The sequence below is a fragment of the Nannospalax galili genome, unplaced genomic scaffold (genome assembly GCF_000622305.1).
Source record: "Nannospalax galili isolate Female #2095 unplaced genomic scaffold, S.galili_v1.0 scaffold1458, whole genome shotgun sequence".
NCBI lineage: Eukaryota > Metazoa > Chordata > Mammalia > Rodentia > Spalacidae > Nannospalax > Nannospalax galili.
This window is the reverse complement of record NW_008341827.1, coordinates 328,403-353,221: the sequence shown is the minus strand read 5'-3', so window position 1 is coordinate 353,221 and position 24,819 is coordinate 328,403. Positions and strand designations below refer to the sequence as shown.

Below are 24,819 nucleotides of genomic sequence, written 5' to 3'. Positions count from 1 at the left end.
GAACCTTTTTAAAAAAAAACAAAAAAAAAAAAAAAAAAATGGTATTTCTACACTGACATGCCATGAACTATTTCTAAGTATAGAGCAGTTTTCATGTACTGATTCAGAATAACTTCATATGCATACATACAGATGCACAAATATATGTACATTCATGTCTGTCTTAATAGTATACTAATACAACCACATTCAATAATAACTCACATAAATTCTATACATCTCATTAGAAATGAGACTACAAAATGGGGATAAATAAATGCATAGCTGGATGGTACAGGTAAGAAGCAGTCAGACAGGCAAACCTTACACAAAGTTAATTTGAGTGGTTCATATCTGTTATGATTATGTAATATATGCTCACTTATTATTCACACATGCTATTTAGTTATACGCATGATTTCATAAGCAGAGACCTTCGTAGAAAGGCAAAAAGCTATAAGTGGCGGCTATCAGAAGGAAATGAAAGTGGATGTTAGAAGACTTTTATTTTTAGTTTCCACCTCTCTATACCATTCAACATTCTTCCCAACATCACCTACTATTATTTTTTAAGATTTGTTATTTTTATTTACGTGTATGTATGTGCACCTGAGTGAGTTTATGTGGACCACATGTGTGCCAGTGCCCACAGAGGCCAAAGGGCATTACATGGGTGCTGGGAACTGAACCTGGGTCCTCTGCAAGAGCAGCAAGTGTTCTTAACCACTGAGCAATCTCTCCAGCCACCATACTTTTATTTTTTTTAATTTACTTTTATTTACGTGTATGAGTGTTTTGATTGTAATGTATGAAAGTGGACCATGTACATGTAATGCCTGCTGAGGCCAGAAGAGGGCATCAGACCCCCTAGAACTGGAGTTAGAGACAGTTGTTACCTGTCCATGTGGGTCCTGGGAACCAAACCTAGGTCCTCTGGAAAAACAGCAAGTGCTCTTAACTATGAGCCATTTCTCCAGCCCCCATTTTTATTATTCTTTTTAAAAGAAACATAAATAAAATTTCCGCCCTTGAGGAACTGAAAATCTTGCTAAGATGAGAAATGGTACGTGTGATGCATCATTTAATCAAGTTCTTTCCAGCTTGTGTGATTCAGTCATTTAAATGCAATCTAAAGTCAGAAAAGAAAGGTATGATGGTTTCTTTTCATAATTAACTGGACTGCATTTGGAATTACCTAGGAGACACACCTCTGGGCATGTCTGTGAGGATATTTCCAGAGAGCATTAACCAAGGAGAGAAGGCCTACTCTAAATATGGATCCAATCCATGAACTGGAGTCCCAGACTGGATAAAGGAGCATGCCCCACTTCCTGACTGTGGAAGTGGTGACCAGCCACCTCACACTCCCACTGCCATGCCTTTCCTATCGTGATGGACTGTAGCCCTGCAAACCATAAGCCTTTAAAATAGACCCTTACTTCCCTAAATTGCCTTTGTTGGGAATGTGTCACAAAAGGTCATTGACATCATGAAAGAGAACTGCCTTGAGGAAAAAGTGGGGCTAGGTGAGCAGAAAGGGGCTCCAAGAGAAGTCCCTAGCCCTTCTGAACTCTGGAAAAGACAGTCACATGAGTGACTTCATCTGGAAAGTCTTCATCTGGAAAAGACAGTCACAGTGACAGAGACTGTGAGAGTGCAGAAGGGGGCTCAGGGGTAAGAGCAGCACAATACTGCTACATCAAATGCTAAGAATGACTCTACAAATAGGTGCAGTATCATTAATCTCATTTTAAAAACCCGAACACTGGAGTCTGGAGAGGGTGCCCCAGCTAGGGAGACCAGAGTTGAACTGCAACTACAGTACATTAACCTGGCTCCAAAGTTTGTAGACTTGAACTATTTAATATTTAACTATAACAGGAATTTCCTCCTGAAATTTTACTTTGGCTAGAGGATGACTAGCTTCCCTCCAACCTCCAGTTCACTCATTCACAGCCTCCCTTCATTTACTGTATGCCTACTGGAGCAGCGCCTGGCAGCTGGCACTGGGGCTTCTGTGTGTTGTATTAACCACACCCCTGTTGCCCACGTTGGAGTTCAGTGTGGCCGCTTACTGTGATGGTGCTGACTGCAGATCCCCCAGGCTGGTCCTGACTGCCCACAGGATGCCATGGGCCTACCTCTTCAGTCTCAGCTCCCCTCCCTGCATTCGCCAATATTCTTCCCAAAACAGACTCCAAAAACAAATCCATCCAGACATAAGCATCCTGCCCCACAGCCACCAGAAGACAAGTATATTTCTACCCTATCTGAAGTGTCAAGTTGCAAGAAAAAAATGGGAGTTGGGTGACATGGCACTCACCATACTTAGCTCCAAGCTGTAACCTCACCACCAGAGCCTCAAAGATAACTGCTCACAACAAGCCGTGCCCCAGAGCAACAGCAGGTTACCAGGCATGCAGTGCACAAAGGTAACAACACCCACTTCCTGTCCTCACACAGACTGTGAGCTCACCTGAGAACTTCACTGCTTAACTATTTAAGTTTTAGCCTCCAACGTTTGCCCACAGAATTCTCTCTGGTGAGAAGGTCAAAACTCTACATCACCAGCTCTCTCCGCTCTCCCTCGGCCTCGTTGGATTCTGCCAGCCTCCTTGTTCAACAGTGATTCTTCCTCTGCCTTTTCTTTAAATCAGGGGAGTCAGCATCCCCTGAAATTCATCTGCCATTCGCCTATGACCCATTTGTCCCCGCACTCTTCCTGAGGATGAGTTCACACACACTCACAGCATCAGCTCTTGTGAGTGGGCTCAGGCACAGCAGTGAGCAAACCCAGTGCTCAGGCCGGAGTCAAGATATGGCCTCAGGGTTACGGCTTGCTTCCCGAACACGTCTTAAACTTTCATGTTCACACTAAGCAGACTTCATAAGCACTGAGAGGGGAGGTTCCACTCCCACATAGAATTCTGAATTAGAGTTCTCAGCTTATGAGATTTTACTGCGCCTCCCACCAATGTAGCACTCTTATCTGTTTCCAGAGCTTCAAAGGTCTGGTTCTCAGAAGTCCTAAGGTTCTGGGTTCAATGGGTAGAACAGAACTGTGGGAATCCAAAGATGGCGATACAATGATAGCAGCTATTATTTATCAAGTACCTACATGCGAGGCACTGTTCCAGGATTTAAAGGCTCTATTTCTGTCTGACTCCACAAATTAGAAATGACACCAACTGTGATGGTTGAAAGTGTCCCCCATAGGCGTATTTGAACACTTGGTCCCCACTTAGTGGGGTTTTTTAGGGGGGTCATGGAAGCTTTAGAAGGTGTGATCGTGCTGGAGGAATCACATCACTGGGGGCAGGCTTTGAAACAAGCATATGGTCTCATCCCACTTCAATCTGTCTCTCTCAGCTTCTGTGCCTGCTTGAAGATGTGAACCCTCAGATTTCTGCTCCAGCTGACTCCTGCCATGTCTCCCCACCCTGATGGACTCTAATCCCTCTGGAACTATAAGCCAAATAAACTTTTCCTTATATAAGTTACCTTGGTCATGGTGTTTTATCATAGCAACAGGAAAGTAACTAATATAGGTGATAGCAATTTTGGGGGGGGTATTTTTGGGTTTTTTTTATCTATTTGAGACAGGGTCTCCTTGTAGCCCCAGCTGGCCTGGAACTCACTTGGTAGACCAAGCTGGTCTTGAACTCACAGAGATCTGCCTGCCTTTGCCTCCCCGGTGCTGGGATTAAAGGTGTATACCACCACACCTGGCTTAGCAGCTATTATTTATAAAGCACCTAATGTACCAGACTTTAAAGATGCTATTTCTGTCTGACTCCACAAAGATGAAGGACACCAACCTACTTCCCAATAATGATGGTGGTGGTGGAATACAAATGATATAATACTACTTTTTTCATTGTGGAAATTAAAGTACCTGAGATTTCTTGACTGAAATGCAAGAGCTTCCAGAGTTTACAGCAGATCATGACAGGGGAAGTGCCCGAGACCTTAAATCCTCGATGTATCTCAGCTCCCCGGCTTGCTTCTGGTGAGGACAGAGCATTCGCCAATATTCTTCCCAAAACAGACTCCAAAAACAAAACCATCCAGATGTAAGCATCCTGCCCCACAGCCACCAGAAGACAAGTATATTTCTACCCTATCTGAAGTGTCAAGTTGCAAGAAAAAAATGGGAGTTGGGTGACATGGCACTCACCATACTTAGCTCCAAGCTGTAACCTCACCACCAGAGCCTCAAAGATAACTGCTCACAACAAGCCGTGCCCCAGAGCAACAGCAGGTTACCAGCCATGCAGTGCACAAAGGTAACAACACCCACTTCCTGTCCTCACACAGACTGTGAGCTCACCTGAGAACTTCACTGCTTAACTATTTAAGTTTTAGCCTCCAACGTTTGCCCACAGAATTCTCTCTGGTGAGAAGGTCAAAACTCTACATCACCAGCTCTCTCCGCTCTCCCTTCTCTGTGTAAAAACCCATCTGTGGCAGGGTGTTCACCACCTCACAGATCAGCAGTTCCATTGGGAAGTAATTCCTGGAGGCTGCATGACCCTTCTGAAATGTGCCTACCTGAACTCTGTCAAAGATAACATGCACAAAATTGGCCAACCATCTGGGTTGTTTTTTGTTTTTTTTTTTTTCATTTAAATTACATCTACACACCTTACTGTCTCTTTCTCCCTCAAAAATGAAACCAAGAGGAAAGCTTGGAAGATGCCAAGCTTCTTCAGGGCTGCCAGGTAATCATTTACAAACTTGCCCAGGCTTCCAAGCTAACTCACAGTGCCTGCCCCCCAGGGAACTCAGGCATGTCATTACTGCTAATTGTCATGGCTGCCAAGGAAACCTTCCCACAGTTTGCAAACAGGCTCTCCATGCAGGAGAGGCAAGGGAGTGCTGGAGTCCCCAGTGGAGATGAGAGGGACCTGGAGTACTCCAGATGGATCTCAAATTCTAGGGGCCCCCATTTCTATCCTTCACTGTCTAGTCTAGGGGCTGTACTCACTCACTCCCAGAATTTTCAAGCAACAAGAGAGAAACTCACTCCACCAGTCATGGGCACGCCCTAAGACTGGCCTCCTCTGCCCAAAAACTTTTAAGAAGTTTGTCTCTCATTTGCTCATTTGTGAATGTGTTCTCACTGGTATCCAGCACAGGGCCTTGCACATGCTAAGCATGAGCTCCACCACTGAGCTCCAGCCCCCAGGGAAAAGTTTTAAAAAGCAGTCAGTATCTCTAAGTTTTTGACAAAAGTTTGGTGTGAATTTTTGTCATCAAGAGATTTTCTTTAAAATAAAAGTAGAGGCCAGCATGGTGGCAAGCACCTTTAGTCCCAGCACTTGGGAGGCAGAGGGAGGTGGATCTTTGAGTTCAAGGCCAGCCTGGTCTACATAGCGAGTTCCAGGCCAGGTAGGGCTACAGGAAGACCCTGTCTCAAAAAGATAGAGGCTGAGGGATCTCTGTGAGTTCAAGACCAGCCTGGTCTACATAGAAAGTTCCAGGCCAGCCAGAGCTGCATAGTGAAACCATGTATCAAAAAGGGTTAGGGGAGGCTGGCCAGATGGCTCAGCAATAATGAGCCCTGGCTGCTCTTGCACAGGACCAGGGTATGGTTTCTAGCACCCACAAAGCAGCTCCAGTTCCAGGGAATCCTACAGCCTCTTCTGGCCTCCACACTCATTGTACATGAGTGTACTTGCAGGCAAAACACACCTATACATAAAACAGAAAAATAATAAGCCCCTCCCAAAAAAAACTGCTTTCATGTCTGAAAGAAAACTGACTTCTTATACCAGCTTTTTTTTTTCCATTAAGGAGTTGCTTTTTAACAGAGAGCCTCCACCTTCAGAGTATGGGCCACATCTCTCACCAAAGCTGCCAGGCCTAGTGAGAGGCAGCAGGTTAGCCTCGCTGACCACAATTGACCCTTTCTGCAAAAGGGCCACAGGCCATTCAGAACTGCCCATCAATTTTCTACATTGGTTTGAATAGAGCTACATTTTGACAAAATTTCAGCTCCATAGCAGAACTCACAGTTGTGTTGAGCAAATGGTTCCTGCTCCCTGCCTGAGGTAAACAGTGTCATGGCATCAATTTGCCAAGCTGTTCTTATCCAAAACTATTTTCACCAGAGCCCCTAGGTGCTGACAGACAACCTTCTAAGCAGGATTGTTCTCAGGGGCGGCCCACAGCTTGGGGCAGGATGGGGGAGGGACTGAGGACCTTACAGAGGAGAGGGATAACTGCCTGCAGATGGAGGCGGCAGAGTTAGAACATCTCACACTCATAGGCCTCTCTTTAAGTCCAGTTAGAAGTCGAACTCCCGAAAATAGGCCGGGACAGCACAGGCCCTGGGGCCTTAAGTGTTTGGGAAGGTAGACCCTACCCAGGCCGGGCCTCCGCTCTTGCCTCTTACACTCTTGCCCTGTACCCAGCCAGTCTCCCATGGACTTTTGTCCACCACCACTTCAAATCAGAAATACTTCTAAAATAAACTTCAGCCCAGAACTGGAAGCGGAATAACTGGAGATGCCAACATTTAAAAATCATCTCTTTACTAAAAGATCCTCCCTTCGCTACAGAACTCTGATCTTCGAGCCTCTTAAATCACTTTACTTTTTTCCAAAAAGTCAATTTCCAAGGCCACCCTCCCAAGGAAGCAGAGTTCTGGGTGTCAGTCATTCCCACTCTGCGCTTCCACCGCCCCGGGGCACTCAGTCTTTACCTCCTCAGTCTAGAGCAATTCGAAAACGATGGGGTGGAGGTGGGAGGAGCCGGCGTCGTGAGCTCTAGAGTCCACGCAGCTCGGTCCCCAGGCGGGCAGGTCCCCGCAGGACCAGCGCGGCCACTAACATTTAACCGGCAGGCGCGCGGAGGCCGCATGGCTCCGCCTGGAACAGCGCTCCCCGCTCCTTCCCTCCCTCCTGGGCTGGATTCCCCGCATAGTTTTCCCAGACTGCCCGGCTCACCCTGGGGGTCACCCTACGCAGGAGCAGTGGGAAGAAACGTCGGGGTGCCGCCTCCCCTTTCCCCAGCATCCCAGGTCCCGCCTCCACACTCACTCCATTCCCGGCAGACAGGGCCGGGCGGTTCCCAGAATCCTCCCGCTGACTGCCGGGGATGCTCTACTGCCACGCGGATGCAGGGACGCAAGTACGCAGCCGACTGTGCCGACCACCGCTGGCCGCCGGAGGGCCCCTCTCGCCAGCAGCTCAAGCCCCGGGTCTCCGGTACCTCCCACCTCGCGACAACAGAGGCGGAGCCTCACCGTCGCGCTGGAGGGGGGAGGGGAGACGGCTATTTTTAGGTCCCTAAGGGATGGGGGAAGGAGGGAATGCTACTTTGAATCCATTAAGAAAATCCAACATCCACGTTCCCGGCCTTTGTGGTCATCTCATCACCCCCACCTCTCGCTCATGGCTTGGGGTACAGCCACTGCCCTGCTGTAAACTGGGACAGCTGCATTCCCTCCCCCTCTGAAGGCCACTCTGCCAGATCAAAACTAAAGGGAACACCCTGGGTTTGATCAAGGCCCACTTTCAAAGATCTCGGATGTGCTCCACTTTGACCATACAGCGACCACCTTTACAGTCCCTTATTTTTTAACCTTATCCGGAAAACCAGGGACCCCATCCCACCCACCTCCCCCCAAAAAACTTATTTTCTCTCCTTCACTTAGTTTCATTACTTTGCTGAGACACATAGAGTTCTGGAAAGTTTTGTCTTAAGGCCTTCCTCCCACCACAGCCTCAAGCTCTGCAACTTGGGACAGCAAAAGCAAAAGTAGTGGGAATAAGTGTTGGCCAGAATACCCAAAAACCAGATGCTCTGGGCACTGCTGGTGGGAATACAAAATGGTACTAGCAATGTGGGAAATAAAATGGTGATTCTGCAAAAACATTAAGCACAGGCCTGTAATATCCAACAATTCCACATCCTGGTATATATTCAAAGTAACTTAAAGCAAAACCCCAGATACTTGTATACTTGTGTCTAACATCGTGTTAGTGGAGCTGGGCTTGGTGGCACATGCATTTAGTCCTAGCACTAGGAAAACAAAAGCAGGCATATTTCTGAGTTTGAGGCAAGCCTCTGTCAAATGAATGAATGAATGAATGAATGAATGAATGAATGAATAAATAAATAAATAAATAAATAAATAAATAAATAAATAGGCATTACTGGGCCCAGCCAAGTAAATGTGCTTGCTGCTAAGCCTGACATCCTGGTAACCCACATGGGTGGAAGAAGAAAACTGACTCCTGTAGACATACACACACACACACACACACACACACACACACTCTGTCAAAATAATAAAATAGGATTATTCATAGTAGCCCAAATGTGGAAACAATTCAAGTATCCACTGACAGCAACACAGTATATATACAGTATATATATAAATGAAATATCATTTGCCCTTAGGAAACAGATTCTAACATGTATTATGACATGAATCAACTTTGAAAATGTCTTAGTCCATCCAGGCTTCTATAATAAAATACTACAAACTGAACAGACAGAAATTAATTTCTCACCTTTCTGGAGGCTAGGAAGTCTAAGATCCAGTCAGCAGATTCAGTGTCTGCTGAGGGCCTAGTTCCTGGTTGGTAGATTACTGTTTCCATGTGTCCTCCCAAGGTAGAAGGGTCTAGTAGCTCTCTCAAGACTCATAAGAGCACTGAGTTCAGTCATAAGGGCTCACTGTGGGGGCCTAACCACCTCCCGAAGTCCCTGATCTCTAATACCATCATTGTGGTGGTCAGGATTTCAACACCATTTTGTGAGAACACAACTATTCAGACCAAATAAAAATACTATGCTTCTATGGTTTAGATAAGTGTCTCCCAAAAGCCCGTGTGGTAAAGCCTTGGTCCCCACACAGTGTTATTGGGGGTTGGTGGGACCTTTAAGAGGTGTAGCCACTGGTCTTTAGGTCATAAGGTATATGCTCTTGAAGGTGATAGTGTGACCCCAGGTCCTGCTTTGAAAGGTTTCTCTCCGCCTTGTATTACCACAAACCCAAACAATAGGGTCAGACAACTGAGCCCCCCATTGAAACGTCTAGAATTGTGAGCCAAAAATAAACCTTCTCTTTATACACTGATTATCTCAGATATTTATTATATTGACAGAACGCTAACAGATATTCTAAGTGAAACAAGGTAGACATAAAAGGAAAATTGTTATGTGATTCCACTTATAGGACATAATAAAAATAGTCAAGTCATAGAGACAGAAAATAAGATCATTGTTACCAGGGGCCGTATAGACAGGGACTCAGGAGTTACTGTTTGAGGAGTGCAGAGTTTCAGTTGGAAAATGATGAAAAACTTCCAGAGATAGCAGTGATGGTTACATGACAATATGAATACTCAATGACACTAAATTTTACACTAAAAAGAGTTAAAACAGTGCACCTTACATCATGTATATTTGCCACAATTTTTTAAATACAAGGCCAGGGAAATGGATCAGGGACATGGTGAGTCAGGATGTCTATAAGCTACCTTCTCTGCTGGAACATCTTTTTCCTCCTCTCTTCAGATCAGGACACCCTCTTCACTGGCTAAGAGCCGTGTCCCAGGCTTTGGAATCAAAGATACATCTATATTCCTCCTTCCCAAGCTGTGTAACCCTGGAACAGTCACTTAACCTCTCTAACCTTCAGCTTTCTTAGCTGTAAACCGAGAAAAATAAAATCTATCTAGCAGGGTTGTTAATGAGCCCCAGATTAATTAAAATAGCTCTAGGCTCAGCCCAGGACATGGGCAACATAGAGTGTATCCTCCTGAGCTCACACTGAAAATTCTTGGCTATCTTGGTTTCTTGGCTCTCTTCTCACTATAATCTCACTGGAGTTTACTGAAAGTAGCTAAGGGTACCTTGTGTGCATTTGTGTGTGTGATTTCCACCAGCCTCAGTTTTCCTATGTTTAAATGATGCACCTTCCTTTGATAAGGCAGATTTAACATACACCCGGGTCCACTATGGCCAAAAGCTGAAGCCTCTACCTTAAGCTGACAAAGACCCTCAGATCTTTTCCTTTGCCTAGTTCCCTCTGTGCTGGTTAGTTTTTTGTCAGTTTGACACAAACTAGAGTCACCTAGGAAGAGGGAATCTGGAGGGATTGCCTCCATCAGATTCGCCTGTGGGCATGTCTTTGATTAATTGGTAATTGATACAGGAGGGTCTGATGCACTGTAGTTGGTACCATCCCTGGGCAGGTGGGCCTGGGCTATGTAAGGAAGATAACTGACAGGCCAGAGGAAGCAAGCCAGTAAGCAGTGCTCCTCCATGGCCTCTGCTTCAGTTCCTGCCTCCTGATTCCTGCCATGAGTTCCTGCCTGACTTCCCTCAAAGATGGACTGTACCTTGGAATGGTAAGATGAATTAAACCTTTTCCTCCCCAAAGTTCGTTTTGGTCAGCGTTTCATCATAGCCACAGGAAAACAAACTAGAACAGCATCAGTTCAACATGTGATGCAGGGAAGTCTTGAATACCCAGCATGTGCCAAGGTCTGCTCTCAGTCCTCAATCATGAGCACTGGAACACCGTGACCCTCTGCTGTCAGAGCACACGCAGTTTTGGCAGCATCAGTTAGTCCATGTCTACGCACAGGCAAAAAGAAACTGGCCTTAGATCACTGGGCCAGGAGACATTCCTGCCACCCCTGAGCCCATAGACAATAGCTGTTGAGTGAAACGGTAGGAGGGCGGGCTTTCAATATCTGTGGTTTCCACCTTGCTCTGTAGTCTCTTGCCCTCTCCTCGATCCAGGGCCAGACCCCCATTCTTGGACCATCTCAGACCCTGTCACAGGTGTTCCCCTTTCTACACCTCACATGGTTATGTGTCAGTAAATATGGTTATGTGTGGAAAATGCCTGGGCAGCCCACAAGAACAACGACCTCTGCTGACAATTCCTGGCATTACAGCTAGGAAGCCAGTACCCGTCCCTGGGATGCAAGCCACTAATGGTCCTTGGGGTTGTTTCAGGTCAAAGGTATCTTGTTGAGTTTGCATAGGGCTGATACAGACATAGACCAGCACATAGAATGAGAGTATATAGAAATCCACTTTGCTGATTTCTCCTGAAAATCTGAAAGTCTGGCAGCAACAGACCTGCGTACTCACATGGCTGGAGCTGAGGAAACTCTTAGGTAGAGCCTACGCTCTAGCAGCTGTCTTTTCAGGGAAGGAGCTAGAAGGAAGTCTATCCTTCTAGAAGAGACCTCCTTTCTCAGGAAAAAAAAGGCTCTTCTAAGAAAGAAAAGGAACTGCAGGACCCAAAGAAGCCTAACCAGGAACAGCCAGCTGGCTGGCTGTGATTTGGCCACTCACTGGCTGGCAGTGATAGAGATGGGATCTGGATGGACCCAAGCCGGTGACTTCCGGTCTGGGGCTCCTGTCTTTTAGAGAGGAGATTCCTCTTTCCCAGCTTGAGCTTAGAAAACAATTTTGTTATATAATAGTAACAATATGTTTCTTTATAATTCATCAAATGTATCTGGTCTAGAAATATTTATGAGTATAAGCAGTATTTCAAAATATCTGTAACTTTAATGCAACATGAAAGTATTGTGGTGTTTAATGACCAAGTCACAGGTATTATTAGTACTGCTGTGGTTTGTGGTTTGTAGGCACACATGTAATTGAAGAAAATGATAGAGGTTATTGAACAGTTAACAGAAATAAAAACATCTGGTCTTAGGTCCCCAAATCAAAAATCCCTGTGCAAGCATTGTCAAGGAGACCACACCAACCCTGCCAACTCCACTCAGAAGTTATACTTGAGACTCTTCAGTGAACTGGTAGTTGAACATGGCCCTGTCAGGGACCTGTAGAAGAGCTGGCCTTTTGGTTCTTGAAGGGGAGCAGGGTAGTGGAAGGATATGGGAGCGTGACATGGAACCCAAAAGACATGAATGAAAAAATAGTAGGTTAGATGACAGAAAAATGTAGGGCATATTGTGAAAGCCTAGTAAGTGAGGTTTAAAAACATAGGACATGGCCCAGAGAGATGATCTCAATATGTAGCCCTGGCTGGCATGGAACTTACTATATAGACCAGCCTGGCCTTAACTTACAGAGATCTGCCTGCCTCTGCCTCCCAAGTACTGGGATTAAAGGCATGCACCACTATCAACCCCAGTTTAAATACTTACCATTAAACCCATAGATGAGTACAGCTCTTACTTTTATCAGAAATTTCTATATGCAGTGGATAGCAGTTAATCTAAAGACTCAAAACTGGTCAAAGTAGACAGGTATGGTGGCACATACCTTTAGTCCCAGCAGAGGCAGGTGGATCTCTGTGAGTTCAAGGGCAGCCTGGTCTACATAGTGAGTTCCAGGACAGCTGGGGCTACAAGGAGAACTTGTTTCAAAAAACAAAAACAAAAAAAAAAACTCATAAAAGTACAGAGAATAGCCAGGCATGGTGGTGCACACCTTTAATCCCAGCACTCAGGAGGCAGAGGCAGGCAGATCTCTGAGTTCAAGGCCAGCCTGGTCTATATAGTGAGTTCCAGGACAGCTGGGGCTACAGGGAAACCCTGTCTCAAAAAAAAAAAAAAAAAAAAAAAAAGTACAGAGAAAAAGTGACTGTGGAGTGTTCATCACTAAAGGGCCATTTATATCACAACCCCTCACCCCCAAGGCTCAGGGAACATTGCAAAAGAGAGGATGAAAAGATTGTAAGTGCCAGAAGTCAGCAAAGCATGCTGTGAAATAATGTCTTCTAGACGAGACAGAGACGCTACACTCATGAACTCATAGCAGCTGTGCTGTGAGTCTAAGAACAACCTAGTTAACATCCGAGCATGGAGAAGGGGCTCATGAGGCCCCACCCGGGGCTGAGGAGAGATAGGCAGCTGTGAGCTGCTGGGGTAGTCAGTTTTCTTCTGTGGTATGGTCTGGGCATGTTGCCCATGCTCCAGTGGTGGTGCCCTACAGCCACACAGGCAACTAATTGGACTAGGTGGGTTATAAAAGAAGTTCAGAGTGGGATGGGGGGGTCCAAGAGGAGTTGGGAGGCAGTAAGGGTGGATGTGATCTAAATACATTGCATTTCTGTATGAAATTACTAAAGAATAAATAAATAATTTAAATAGCAAAACAAAAGAACAATCTGAAAAAAATTCAATATAGTATCAAAATATTATTGTTCTTAACCTACAGAATGATCAATAAAAATAGGAAAAAAAGAAAAACAACTCAACGTAAAAAATGGTCAAAAGATAGTATATACCTCATAGAATAAGAAAATGCATGTTGCCAGTTAAACATACGTAACAATCAACAGCACCAAAATGAACGGGAGGATTGCATCAATCAGTTCTCAGAGCCCCACGAACAATGCTTTAAATTTATTCTTTTTTAATCACACAAATAGTATTTATTACATAGTGTATTATTAACTTATTTTCCACATTTACTAGTCAAGAACTGACTTTATTGCAAAGCAAAGGACTCTGTGAACATCAATTTATCATCATTGTCAAAATAAATTCATATAAGTACAACCCAGCATAAACACAAATGGCATTCGTGTTGACCTATTTGGTCTCATTAGAACAGTTGGCATGCATGTTTCTGCTCCTTCCCAAGAGGGCTGACCACAAGGATGATCATCTCTAGGGAGCTGAAAAACAGCAGGAGTTTGTTAGGGTTCCAAACAGCAGCAGCTCCCCGCCTCCCCAACAGGGTCCTACAGACTTTGGAGCCTGGAAAAGGGAACTTAGCTGATAAGCACCTTGACCTTTGAGGTCAAGAAGAACAAACTCTGCTGAGAAGCAGCCTGCCTTTCCTCTGACCTCCAAAGATAAGATAAGCAAATTTCCTCTTATCTTAAGAGGGAAAAAGTAAACACTTCCAGACCCTAATCCTACCTGCTTCCCCCTCCCTGATTTCTCCCCCAAACATTCCCCCCTTCCACACCCTAAAGCCCCCATATATAAAGTCCCAGCTCACAACACGTGGGCGGACATCTTTCCCTGACATCTTTCCCTTCGCTGAGGGAAAGGTGCCCCGTGGGAAATAAATCTGTATCCCGCTAAGAATTCCATCTGTGCCTCGGTGCCTCATCCATCCGCTCGCGTTCTCCACCACCCGCTCCCTCTCTCCAACATTCCTACCTATCAGAGTTCAGTGACACAGCCAGGAAGGCATCATCATATGGGAGAGGGACACACAGCCTGACTGGAGTCAGCTGTCTAAGAGTCCAGTAATAAGGGAATAAATAAACCTGAAGCAGGACATGGGGAGAAGAGTGCTTTTTGTACATTTATGTGTTATTCAGAGTGGGGAGGGGTCAGAGGACAACTTTGCAGAACTTCTTTCCCCACCATGTGGGTTCCAGGGATCAAGGTCATCAAGGCTTGGCAACAAGTGCCTTTAACCCAGTGAGCCATCTCCCCAGCACTTGTGACCTTGTGAGGAGGGGAGGAGGAGGGGGAGGAGGGGGGGGGAGGAGGAGGAGGAGGAAGAGGAGTTGTTGCTTTTAGACAAAGGCTCCCTGTAGCCCCGCCTGGTCTGGAACTCACTGTATAGACCTGGCTAGCCCTCATAGAGATCCACATGCTTCCGCCTTCCAAGTGCTAGGATTAAAGGCGTACACCACAATGCCTGGTTTTGTATTTTGTTTTGGTTTGGTTTTTGGTCTTTTTAAGAAGGGGTCTCCCTGTAGCCCCAACTGGCCTGGCACCTGTTAGGTAGACCAGGCTGGCCTTGAACTCTCCAGGGATCCACCTGCCTCTGCCTCCTGAGTACTAGGATTAAGGGCATGCAGCACACCTGGCATTGTGAGTAGTAGACTATCAGAGTCGTGATTCTTTCAGGGGACAGATTTAAGAATTAAAGGCAATAGTTGGATGTAGTATAGTAAGACTACACTACAAATTTTGAATTTGAAAAAAAAAAAAAAAAAAAAAAAAAAAAAAAAAAAAAAAAAAAAAAAAAAAAAAAAAAAGTTTTCCCATAAAGCTAAGAACCAAAAGGAAGGTTCTAGAAAACACTGGTGGATAAATACTTACAGAAAAAATAATAATAATTTTCACCTCTCCTGAAAACAGGAGGTAAATTTATTTTTATTTTTATCTTAATAGAAAAATTTTAAAAGGACATGAACTTACAGTGGACAACATGATGCATAGATGGAGGAAGTAAATTTTTATTTGAATCTAAGGGGCGGGCAACAGTTTTAAACAGTTCGTGTTCATCATTTACTCTTAAGCAGCAGATGGGGTAATGTGTGCTTTGGAAAGGGGCAGTGGAGGGAGTGCAGGCTAGGAGGGAGGAGACTGTCCAGAGGACAGGTGGTCACTGATTAGGATGTAAGTGCTGGGAACCTGTTTGATCCAGCTGTATCTTTGGCCACTAAATCAGTGCTTAGTAACCAGAAAGATTAATTAATATCTATCCACTGACTGGATTAATGAACATTACTGTGGTTTGTATATGGTTCTAGGTGCTGTAAGCTGAGTCTCCGGGGCAATGTTGAGAGGTAGTGGAACCTTTGAGAAGTATGGCCTAGTGAAATGCAGTTAGGTCATTGGAGGGTTCCATCATCAAAGGAGATTCGTGTACTTCTGAGGGAATTCCACTTAGTTCCTATTAAAAAAGGAAGCGTTGAGCTGGCTATGGTATGATTGAGAGTTTGATGCCACCTTGGGCTACACAGTAAACCTTCCCTCCAACCCTTCCCCTCACAATAAAAAGAGAGGAAGCCTGGCCCCTGAGCCTCTCTGGCTTCCCCTCTCACCATATAAACTCTTCCATATGCGTCCTGTCATTATGTCATACCCCATGAGAGCCTCAGCAGAGGCCAAACAGATGGAACTGTCTGATCTTCAACTTTCAGTCTCAAAAACTATGAGCTAAATAAATCTCTTTCTTTATAATTCTCCAGTTCCAGTATTTTGTCACAATGACAGAAAATGGACTAATACAAATGTCAAAATCAGGACTTGAAATCAGGTCACTTTCACTCTAATAGATTCCACAATTAATCTTAGAGTATTAAGTCAAACACAAACAGAACTATTAGTAGTCTATCCCAGGCTCCCTTGCAGCTACATTCTGGCCAGGGAGATACAAGGATAACCGGTGCTTGGACTTACATACTACTTGCAAGAAAGTCTACGAAATAGAGCATGCCTTTCCTCCTCCTGTCATCCTGTTACGGCCTTATGTGGCATGGACTACAACACTGGGACAAGAAGCTGAAAGAGTCAAGCTTGGGCTCCAGAAGACCACTGTGACCATACTGTCCTGAGTCATCTGCCTTCAGATTTCTGTTCTATGAAGGAGAAATAAACTTCTCTTTTATAGCCACTGTTCCTTAGAAGTGTTAGACAGAGGAAGCTAATCCTGAGATGTGGGTTTGCTCCTAGCCCCTAGAGACAGTGGCAGACCAGGAAGCATCCAGTTTTCCACAGCAGTGGTAACCTTCTACCTGTTACCTGGACCTAGCCACCTGGTGCCTTCTGCACCTTGAATCAGGTCGCTGTAAGTCCTAGGACAGTGCTTACGATAGAGATTTTCCACCAGGGTGTTGCTTCCTCTAACCACAGTCTTCCCCTCTCTATTCATGTAGTTCCACAAATGCAGTGCATAAGAGTCATTGAAGGTTGGCTCTGTGCCCCACACTTGGTAGTAATGCCTCCACTGTCGGTAGGGAATGGGGTAAAATCTCTGGGGATGCAGGAAGGAAATATTCTGACACTTCAAGTCACTCAGCTCTTGGAAGTCTCCAAGTTTGCACCACACCCTTAACACCCTCGTCATCAAATTGGGACCTTGGTTACCCCAAATGCCTGAGTTATAGTGCTCAACAAAGTTTTCCATGCAGGCCCACAGGAAGGGGTTGCGGGGGAGGAACCCAAATACCCCATTACTGGAGTGACGGGAAGCCTGAGCAGCCAAAAAGTTCTCTTCCGGGATGGGCCTGATGGAGATGACGTCAGTGTCCATATAAATGCCTCCGTATTTCCAGATGATGGCCAGGCGGGCTGCATCGGAGCTGACATGGAGCCAATAATGCTCCTTATTGCTGTTGACCTGTAGGAGCAGAAGCCAATGAGCCCAAGCAGTAGGGGTGGCCAGGAAGGAGTACAAGGGGGTAGATACCCCAAAAGCTGTTTGACCACAAGCATAACTGTAAATTTTCCAAATTGACCTCCACATCCCCCCAAACTTCACTTGAAGTAGAGAGTTTGGAGCAATTAGTAGTAATGCAAAACTTTGGGCAGCTTTTGAATATTTCACAAAATTGATTTTTTAATTAAAGCAATGGAAGGGTAAAGAAGAAATGTGGCAGAAACTACAGGATGAGTTGTTCTTCCATGTGAGTGCACATTAGCCACAATGTGAAACTGCAAAGGAAGAATTTAAGTCCTTACAATGCTAAAGATTGATAAAGAAAAAATAAGCTAGGAAAGTAAATAGCAAATCAGTGTGCGAGCCGGGAAACTGGTAAAAGGTATGCATGCATACTTTTGTTGGCTTGTGAATTCCTTTAATAATGTTCACTGAAGACCTACTTATTATGTGCCACTCATTGCTAAGGTTGATGAAAGCACAACCGTGAACAAACAGGCAAAAAATCCGTACTGGGAGGAGATCAATGATAAACAGATAAGGGCTATGAAGGAGATAAAAGCGGGTAGGGAGGGGACTGTAAAGAAGTGAGATCATGCACATGAGTTTTCAGCAGAAACAAGTGAAGTGCATGGAGGAACCATGGCAATACCCAGTAAAACATTCGCGGGAGGCGGGGGGGTGTCAGTAAGTGCAAGGGCCCTGTGGCAGCAGCACATGGGCTGTGCAGTTCAGACAACAGAGACAAGAGGGGGCAGATGATGAGAACAGAGAAGGGCAGGACTGGGGAAAGGGGTCAGCTCATGTAGCCTGGGGTCGACTTGGAAATTTGCAAGGTTGAAAGGAAAGGGATGATATAATCTGAATCTCTTTTCAAAGGGTCACCTTGGAAGCTGTGTGAAGAAGGATCTGGGGGAGGAGGTGGAAGTGCAAAGGCGGTTAGGAGCTTGTTAAGATAAACCAGGCTTGGACCAGAGTGATAACCTGGTATGAGTGAGAAGGGGTTGGATTCTGGATCCATGTTCCAGATAAATCTGGTCAGACTTTGCGGATGGAGTAGATGGATGGGAAAGAGTGACTGCAAATGCTAAAATGTAAGCAACACAGAAAAAGAACTAAAAGGAAAAGAAATCAGTATAAAGCATAGAATTCCATTAAAAGGATAAAATTTTGAATACAAAAAGACAAATATATTTTCCCAAATTTAAATATGTTGATTAAAAGATTAAATGAAACTGGGCGTGGTGGCACACATCTTTAATCCCAGAATTCTGTGAGATCAAGACAAACCTTAGATGGTCTACATGGCAAGTTCCAGGCCAGCTGGGGCTACATAGTGAGACCCCATCTCATAAAACCTAATTAATAATAATAATAATATGAAAAGATTAAGCAAGGACCTTTTGCTTTTGACAAAATATTGAATTGTTAAAATTCTGCTATGAAGAATGAAAGCAGGCTAGAGAGATGGCTCAGCAGTTAAGAACACTGGCTGTTCTTCCAGGGGAACCAGGTTCGAATCCCAGCACCCACATGGCAGCTAACAACCATCCATAACTCCAGTTCTAGGGGCCTTGACACCATCTTCTGGCATTCATAGGCACTGCACGACATGGTTGCACTAAAATACATGCAGGCAAAACACTCATACACATAAAATAAAAAAAGAATGAAAGGCCAACTAAAACTTTGTAGAAATTTTCACAAGCTGTTAAAAAACACCCCATTGTTTACAATTCCAGAAACCTCACAAACAGTAACAGCTAGTATACATCAATAATTGTTCGGAGCTTTTGGCAATTCATACAAATCCTCGAAGATGGGGTCCATGACCAGTCTACCTGTCAAGGAGGAAATTGGAAGAACCAGAACACTCTCCCTCTATCTCCAAGGGAGACACAGATTGGATTTGAATCTGAGCAGTCTGGCTTCAGATATCCACTCATTCAAAAGAAATAAAGTTTTAGGTAAAAAAAATAAATGTGAGTACTTGGCAACTGTGGCAATTATTACTGAACAAAGATGCGAGGGACATCAAATGCCTCCAAGAAGCAGAAGAGAAACTCTGCCTAGATGTTAGATTAACATCAACCTGAGACCCAGGCGCTCCATCAGGGGTGAATGGCAGAAAGAGGACTGAAGACAATTGCCCATGCTCGCCCTGCTGATCCCTGGGCATCTTCAGAGCTACAGTTGCCCATAAGGTTCATGCAGCAAACACAGTGGTCAATAGCAAATGGTGGTACAATCAATGCTCCCTAACAGGTAACCCAGTCTGTCTACTATGGAGGCTTAACTGGAACAGAACAGCCCATGGCCCAGCCTCCCAAGGGTATCATGGTAGGAACACTGTATGTATACACTCTAGCATAGAGCCCTCGGGCTCAGACGGAAGTCACTTAAGGACTCTGAATCTCAGGGCCCACTTTGCTCCTAAAATCTAACACATAAAATTTAGGTCCATCTTAGCACAACCCAAGCTTTGCTCCAAGGGACATTAGTTCCAAGAGATTATATAACTATTATACAGAAAGAGGGTTCTATGCTCAAATTAGTTTACGAAGTGATAGGTTGAATCAGGTTTTGATTTGGGTGTTTGTCTGTTTGTTTTTGTCTTTTTTGAGACAGGGTCTCCCTGCAGTCCCAGCTGGCCTGGAACTCACTAAGTAGACCAGGCTGGCCTCCTGAGTGCTAGGATTAAAGGCATGTGCCACCACGCTGGGCCCAGCCTTTGATTTTTGAATTGAATAAAGTTTCCTTAGTTCAGAACCTTAATGATGTGTTAATAATCTTGTGTGCACAATTCATGTGTGAGAAAAAGGTGTAGTATGCAGCATCTCCCAAAATAATATGATTTGATATTTCTTTTTCCAAAGAACCAAGTAAAGTTTAGGTAAGAATAATCTAGCTCGAGTTTGAGAAAACTTGTGCCATCCTAGAGCACCCTCCATCAGACTAGCACTTAGAGCCATGAGGACCAAGATGACTGTTCCCTCCACTCCTGGCACCCACATACTCTGCTGTTCCCACAGCAGTGAGATCTATGTGCCAGGAACCCTGTTGCTGGCAACTGTCAGGACTGGCAGGTAGACATTTAATCCATTTTAACTGCTCCACCTCCTTCTGCCCAGTCCCATTTGACATTTCAGAACTTTTCAGAACAGATGGGACTTTGGGATCTAGAAGTTACTGAAGCCAAAAGTGAAACTGGCCCCAGTCACTGATTTCAGCCCCAGTCCCTACCTACCTCACCTACAGCTAGATCCCTTCCCCTCAGCTGTTCAGCTTAGTCTGAAAAATATCTCCAGTTGATAGCAACTAGATTCAAACATGGCCACCACACGTGTGACAGCCCAACCAGAGCGTGGCTGAGGCAGGACAGGGCAGGAGTTTTCTCTTTCTGTGCATACACTGTAGTAGGCTAAGTAATGACCACCCAAGATATCAGGCCCTAATTCCTGAACCTATAAAGATGAGAAAAGAACCCTTGCAGATGAGAGGATATTGAGATGGGGAGATGATCTTGGATGATCCTGATGAGTCATCTAAAAATCTCAAATGTCATTTAAAGAATGGAATCGAGGGAGATTTTACACTCACAGGTAAAGGGGATCTGAAGGAGCAAGTGGGGCGCTGGGCCTCAGCCACCAGAAGCTGGCCAGAGACAAGAATGGTCCTACCCTACAGTACTGCTGGGACTGTGGCCTGCCTGACACTTTGAGAGCAGTCACTAAAACTGGATTCTGATTTCTGGCCTCCAAAACAGCAAGAGTAATACCTGTTGCTGTAAGTCACCAAGTCTGTGGTCATTTGTTACAGATCACTGGAAACTAACATAGCAGCAAACTCAATACCCTCACCGTTGCTACTTAGCTCACAAAGCCTAAAATATTTGCTAATATTTGGCCTAGGACAGGTGGAAATTTAGATAGAACTTTTTGTAGTAAGCAAATATTGTGATATCAACTTTTAAGTTATTCTGTTGTTTTTAAAATAATTTTATTTATAAAATTAACAGTTTAAAATTCGCTTCTTTTTTAAGATTTTAAAAAAATATTCTACAGCCGGGCATGGTGGCACACGCCTTTAATCCCAGCACTCGGGAGGCAGAGGCAGGTAGATCTCTGTGAGTTCAAGGCCAGCATGGTCTACATAGAGAGTTGCAGGACAACTGGGGCTACAGGGAGACCCTGTCTCAAAAAGACCAAAAATATATATATTCTATTTTTTTATTTTATTTTATATGTATGAATGTATTGTCTGCATATATGTAAATGCACCTGTGTCATGTAGTGTCCACAGAGGTCAAAAGAGGACATCAGATCCCCTGGAACTGGAGTTAGGACAGTTGTTAGCCACCATGTGGGTGCTGGGAATGAAACCCAGGTCCTCTGCAAGAGCAGTCAGTGCTCTGAAGCACTGAACCATCTCTCTGGCCCCATTGAGATTTACTCATTTTTTAACGTGTGTGAGTGTTTTGCCTACATTGAATATATGTGCACCACATGCATGCCGGGTGCACTTGAAGGGCAGAAGAGGGCATCGGAGCCCTAGAACTGGAATAATGGACAGGTGTGAGTCACCATGTGGGTGCTAGTAATGGAACCTGGACCCTCTGGAAGATTGGTAACCACTGAGCCATCTCTCTCCTATCCCCCCAAATTCACTTCTAATTTAATCATATTCAAACACCTATTATAAGTGTATAGTTTCTTTAATTTGCTTTGTGGTTGTTTGGTTATTTTGTTTCTGGGGGAGTTTATTTTGTTTTTTGGTTTTGGAATTTTTGTTATTGTTGCTGCTGTTGTTGAGACAATCTCAAGTGACCCAGGCTGGCCTCTAATTTTCTATGTAGCCCAGGATGACTTTAAACTCCTGATCTTCCTACCTCTACCTCCTGAGTACTGGAGTTACAGATGTGTAACCACAGAGGCTTCTGCAGATATTTTTTTAATCCCCAATAGATGCTGGAGGTGGCCCATAGCTGAAATCATTATAATTACATTCTAATGTGAAGGAGGCTTTCATTTCATGTTGTGTTAGAGTTTCCATAAGATGTCAGTTTAAAGCTCAGTTAAACCCTGCCTAGTAGAATCCTGGAGTAGATGCACTATCACTCCACTAAGCACTGTGTGACTGTGACTCCTCCAGAAAACTGACAGTACATTGAAACATCGTTTCCTTATTATGCTATGCTGCCAAGAGGAGGGTTATAGGAGGCCTAAGGGTTCCAGGGCTTTCTCTATCATCTCTTGCTGCAACCCAACCTCATAGAGCAGCATGCCACTGATCCTTCCTGAATTTTCTACTCACATTGCTTTCATTTTAAGTACTGCCTGGTTTCTGCCTCTGGTGAAGAAGATGTTTAATGTAGATAGATGAGTTTAAAACTATAATGAAAAATAAGCGTTCCATATGCCTAGAAAAGATAAAAAAAATCATTCAGTTAAGAATAGTTTCCAAAGTAACCAAGAGCCTCAAAGAAACAAGCCCTGAAGCTAACAACAGCAGCCTAGCCATGTGCCTAACTGAATGTCTCCAGTCTACCTGAGTCAGAATCCCACAGGGTGGCAGAGGGCAAACAGGAGTCCAAGAGTCCAAGTACTAGCCCCATCTCTTTCCTATGCCCTTGCCCTCGGTTTACCCATCTATAGTGACTATGTTGAACTCATTTTCTGAAGGTGCTGTTAGTCTCTCCCAACACTGACTTTGTCAATTATTTTGAACACTTACTTTGGTGTACCATGAAAATAAGGGTGTGTCTTCAAATAGTCTTTTCATATCCAAAGGGGCGAAGAACACATTTTCAATGTCTGAGAGAAGGGAGAAGGCTGGGTGGCTGGAGTTTGGAGCCACCTGAGTGGCATTACTGAGCCCTTTCATAAAGAAGATGATAGGCTTCTCAGGGTAGATTTTGGCAGCAGACTCCACAGCACAGGAGACCAGTGGGGGTGGCTCCATTCTCTCAGAGGTCTCTATGAACACAATGCTGTGTCCGTTGCTCAGAAGGCCTTCTAGCCCCTTTGGGGACTTGAAGAGAGGCAGGCAAGAAAAGAAGCAGTGAGACCTCACGGTGAGCCGGTAGAGGAAGCCACAGGCAAGCACCAGGACCAGTGACACGGAGAGGTGAAGCTCCTTCAGCATGTCCTCCCTTTCTCCCAGCCTCTCCTTGAAGAAACACAGTTCGTCAAAATTCACCCTCACAATCCTGATGGAGACAGCATACAAGAAAATATATAAAAGGATCACTTATTAACTTAGACGAAAGAGGTCCTGAGTCAAATCAAATCAAGCCTAGAAATATTAAAAGAAAAATTGATCACAATCAGATTTATATAGGAAGGCACTTAACTCTTTAATAGAAAAACTGTTCATGAATGTATTATCTTAACAGAGTAAAAGGAAAGCAATCATCTGATTCTTCTGACTCAATAGCTGCCAAGAACGTGAGAAAATTTGACATCCATTCATGATTTTTAGAAAGTGCAAGAAAACTTTTTTTAATCTGATACACGCTCTCTACTAGAATACCACATAAAGGCAACAATATACAGCAATCATCATACTTTGGATGACACATCCAAAATACTCCAATAAAGTTTGAATAAGATACTCTTGCTATTCAACAGACACTTTTGTTTTTCAGTACCACTCTAATAATTCTAACCAATGCAATGTAACAAAAGGAAAAGATCCCTACTAGAGATGTTAGAAGAGACAAAAGTACCACCAGTTTTAGAAAATATGACTGCAGACCTAGAACATTAAATATAATTAAAGACTAACAGAATTCAGGAGAAAATTAACCAAGGAACTAAACTAAAGGTTAGAGAGTCGTCATGATAGTTTGAAAGTAGTGGAACTGTGATTCCAACCTGGGTCTACCTACCACAAGAGTCCAGGCTTCAGATGTCACCACAACACCTCCCTCCTCATAGAGGGTAGCTTGAACTCAGACTGGCTCCAGGAGAGCAGAAATCCCAATTCCTAGAAGGTATGTTTTCCGTGTTCCATGTAATTCGTTCAAAAAACATAAACCCAGTAAAACAGAGCTTATATTCTAGCCAGAAACTTGTAGTTCCCAGGTATTTGAGGTCTTACAAAAGAGGACAAGTTTTCCCTGTATACATTCTGATAAATCACCACCCAATCTTCCAATTCGACAACACAGGAGAAAGTAAATCATTGGCAGAAGATTAAGACTAAGCACAAGAAGTTTCCAGGAAACTCCTCCCCTTACTAAGCTCTCCCCAAAAGTAGACATCAGGAGATGGTAGGAGTTCATGGGTTTTTCAGATGACCCCGACACTGAGTGGGCCTGTATGGGGTCTACTATGGGGGGGGGGGTCCCAGAGGATCATCTCAAATGGAGGAAACCATATCGTTCATAGCACAACACTAAAGCCAACAGTTCCTGCACCAGCGCAGTTTAACATGACTCAAACTCGTGGGCAGAGACTTGCGGAAGTTTCTTCACTGGACAGTCCTGTAAGTTGATTCAAATTCTTCCTTTGCAACATGACATTTGATAAAAAAGTAAAGAAAGACCTTTTGCACAATCAAGCAATACAAACCCCAGCAGTCCAAAGTCCCGGTAAGCTATAATGAGAATGGATCTCCAGTGTCAGCTACAGTGGCTACAGAAGGGGTCTCTTTGCCCTGATATCACCCTTGTAGGGTAGGAGCCTCCTACTCTCACAAAGTCAGTTTGATCACCCTCAATGAATGTGCCATCTCTCAAGGCATTTTCACTCT

General features: G+C 44.4%; 1 protein-coding gene across 1 annotated transcript; it reads right to left on the bottom strand.

Annotated features, from left to right (window-relative positions):
* Positions 1 to 16,416: 16,416 nt before the first annotated feature.
* Positions 16,417 to 23,208, bottom strand: A4gnt (alpha-1,4-N-acetylglucosaminyltransferase). Its single transcript, XM_008837441.1, has 2 exons — positions 22,798 to 23,208; positions 16,417 to 17,025 (listed from the first exon to the last, which is right to left on the bottom strand). Exons 1-2 carry the CDS (start codon positions 23,206 to 23,208, stop codon positions 16,417 to 16,419), a joined length of 1,020 nt encoding a protein of 339 aa, XP_008835663.1.
* Between the last annotated feature and the right edge of the window lie 1,611 nt (positions 23,209 to 24,819).

Bases quoted from the DNA above. Each gene is read 5' to 3' on its own strand.
- A4gnt (XM_008837441.1), bottom strand. From the start codon at position 23,208: ATGCTGAAGGAGCTTCACCTCTCCGTGTCACTGGTCCTGGTGCTTGCC. The intron at 17,026-22,797 runs GTAAGTGTTCAA...CTGCTCCTACAG, and splicing joins TATTTTCATGGTACACCAAA to GTCAACAGCAATAAGGAGCA.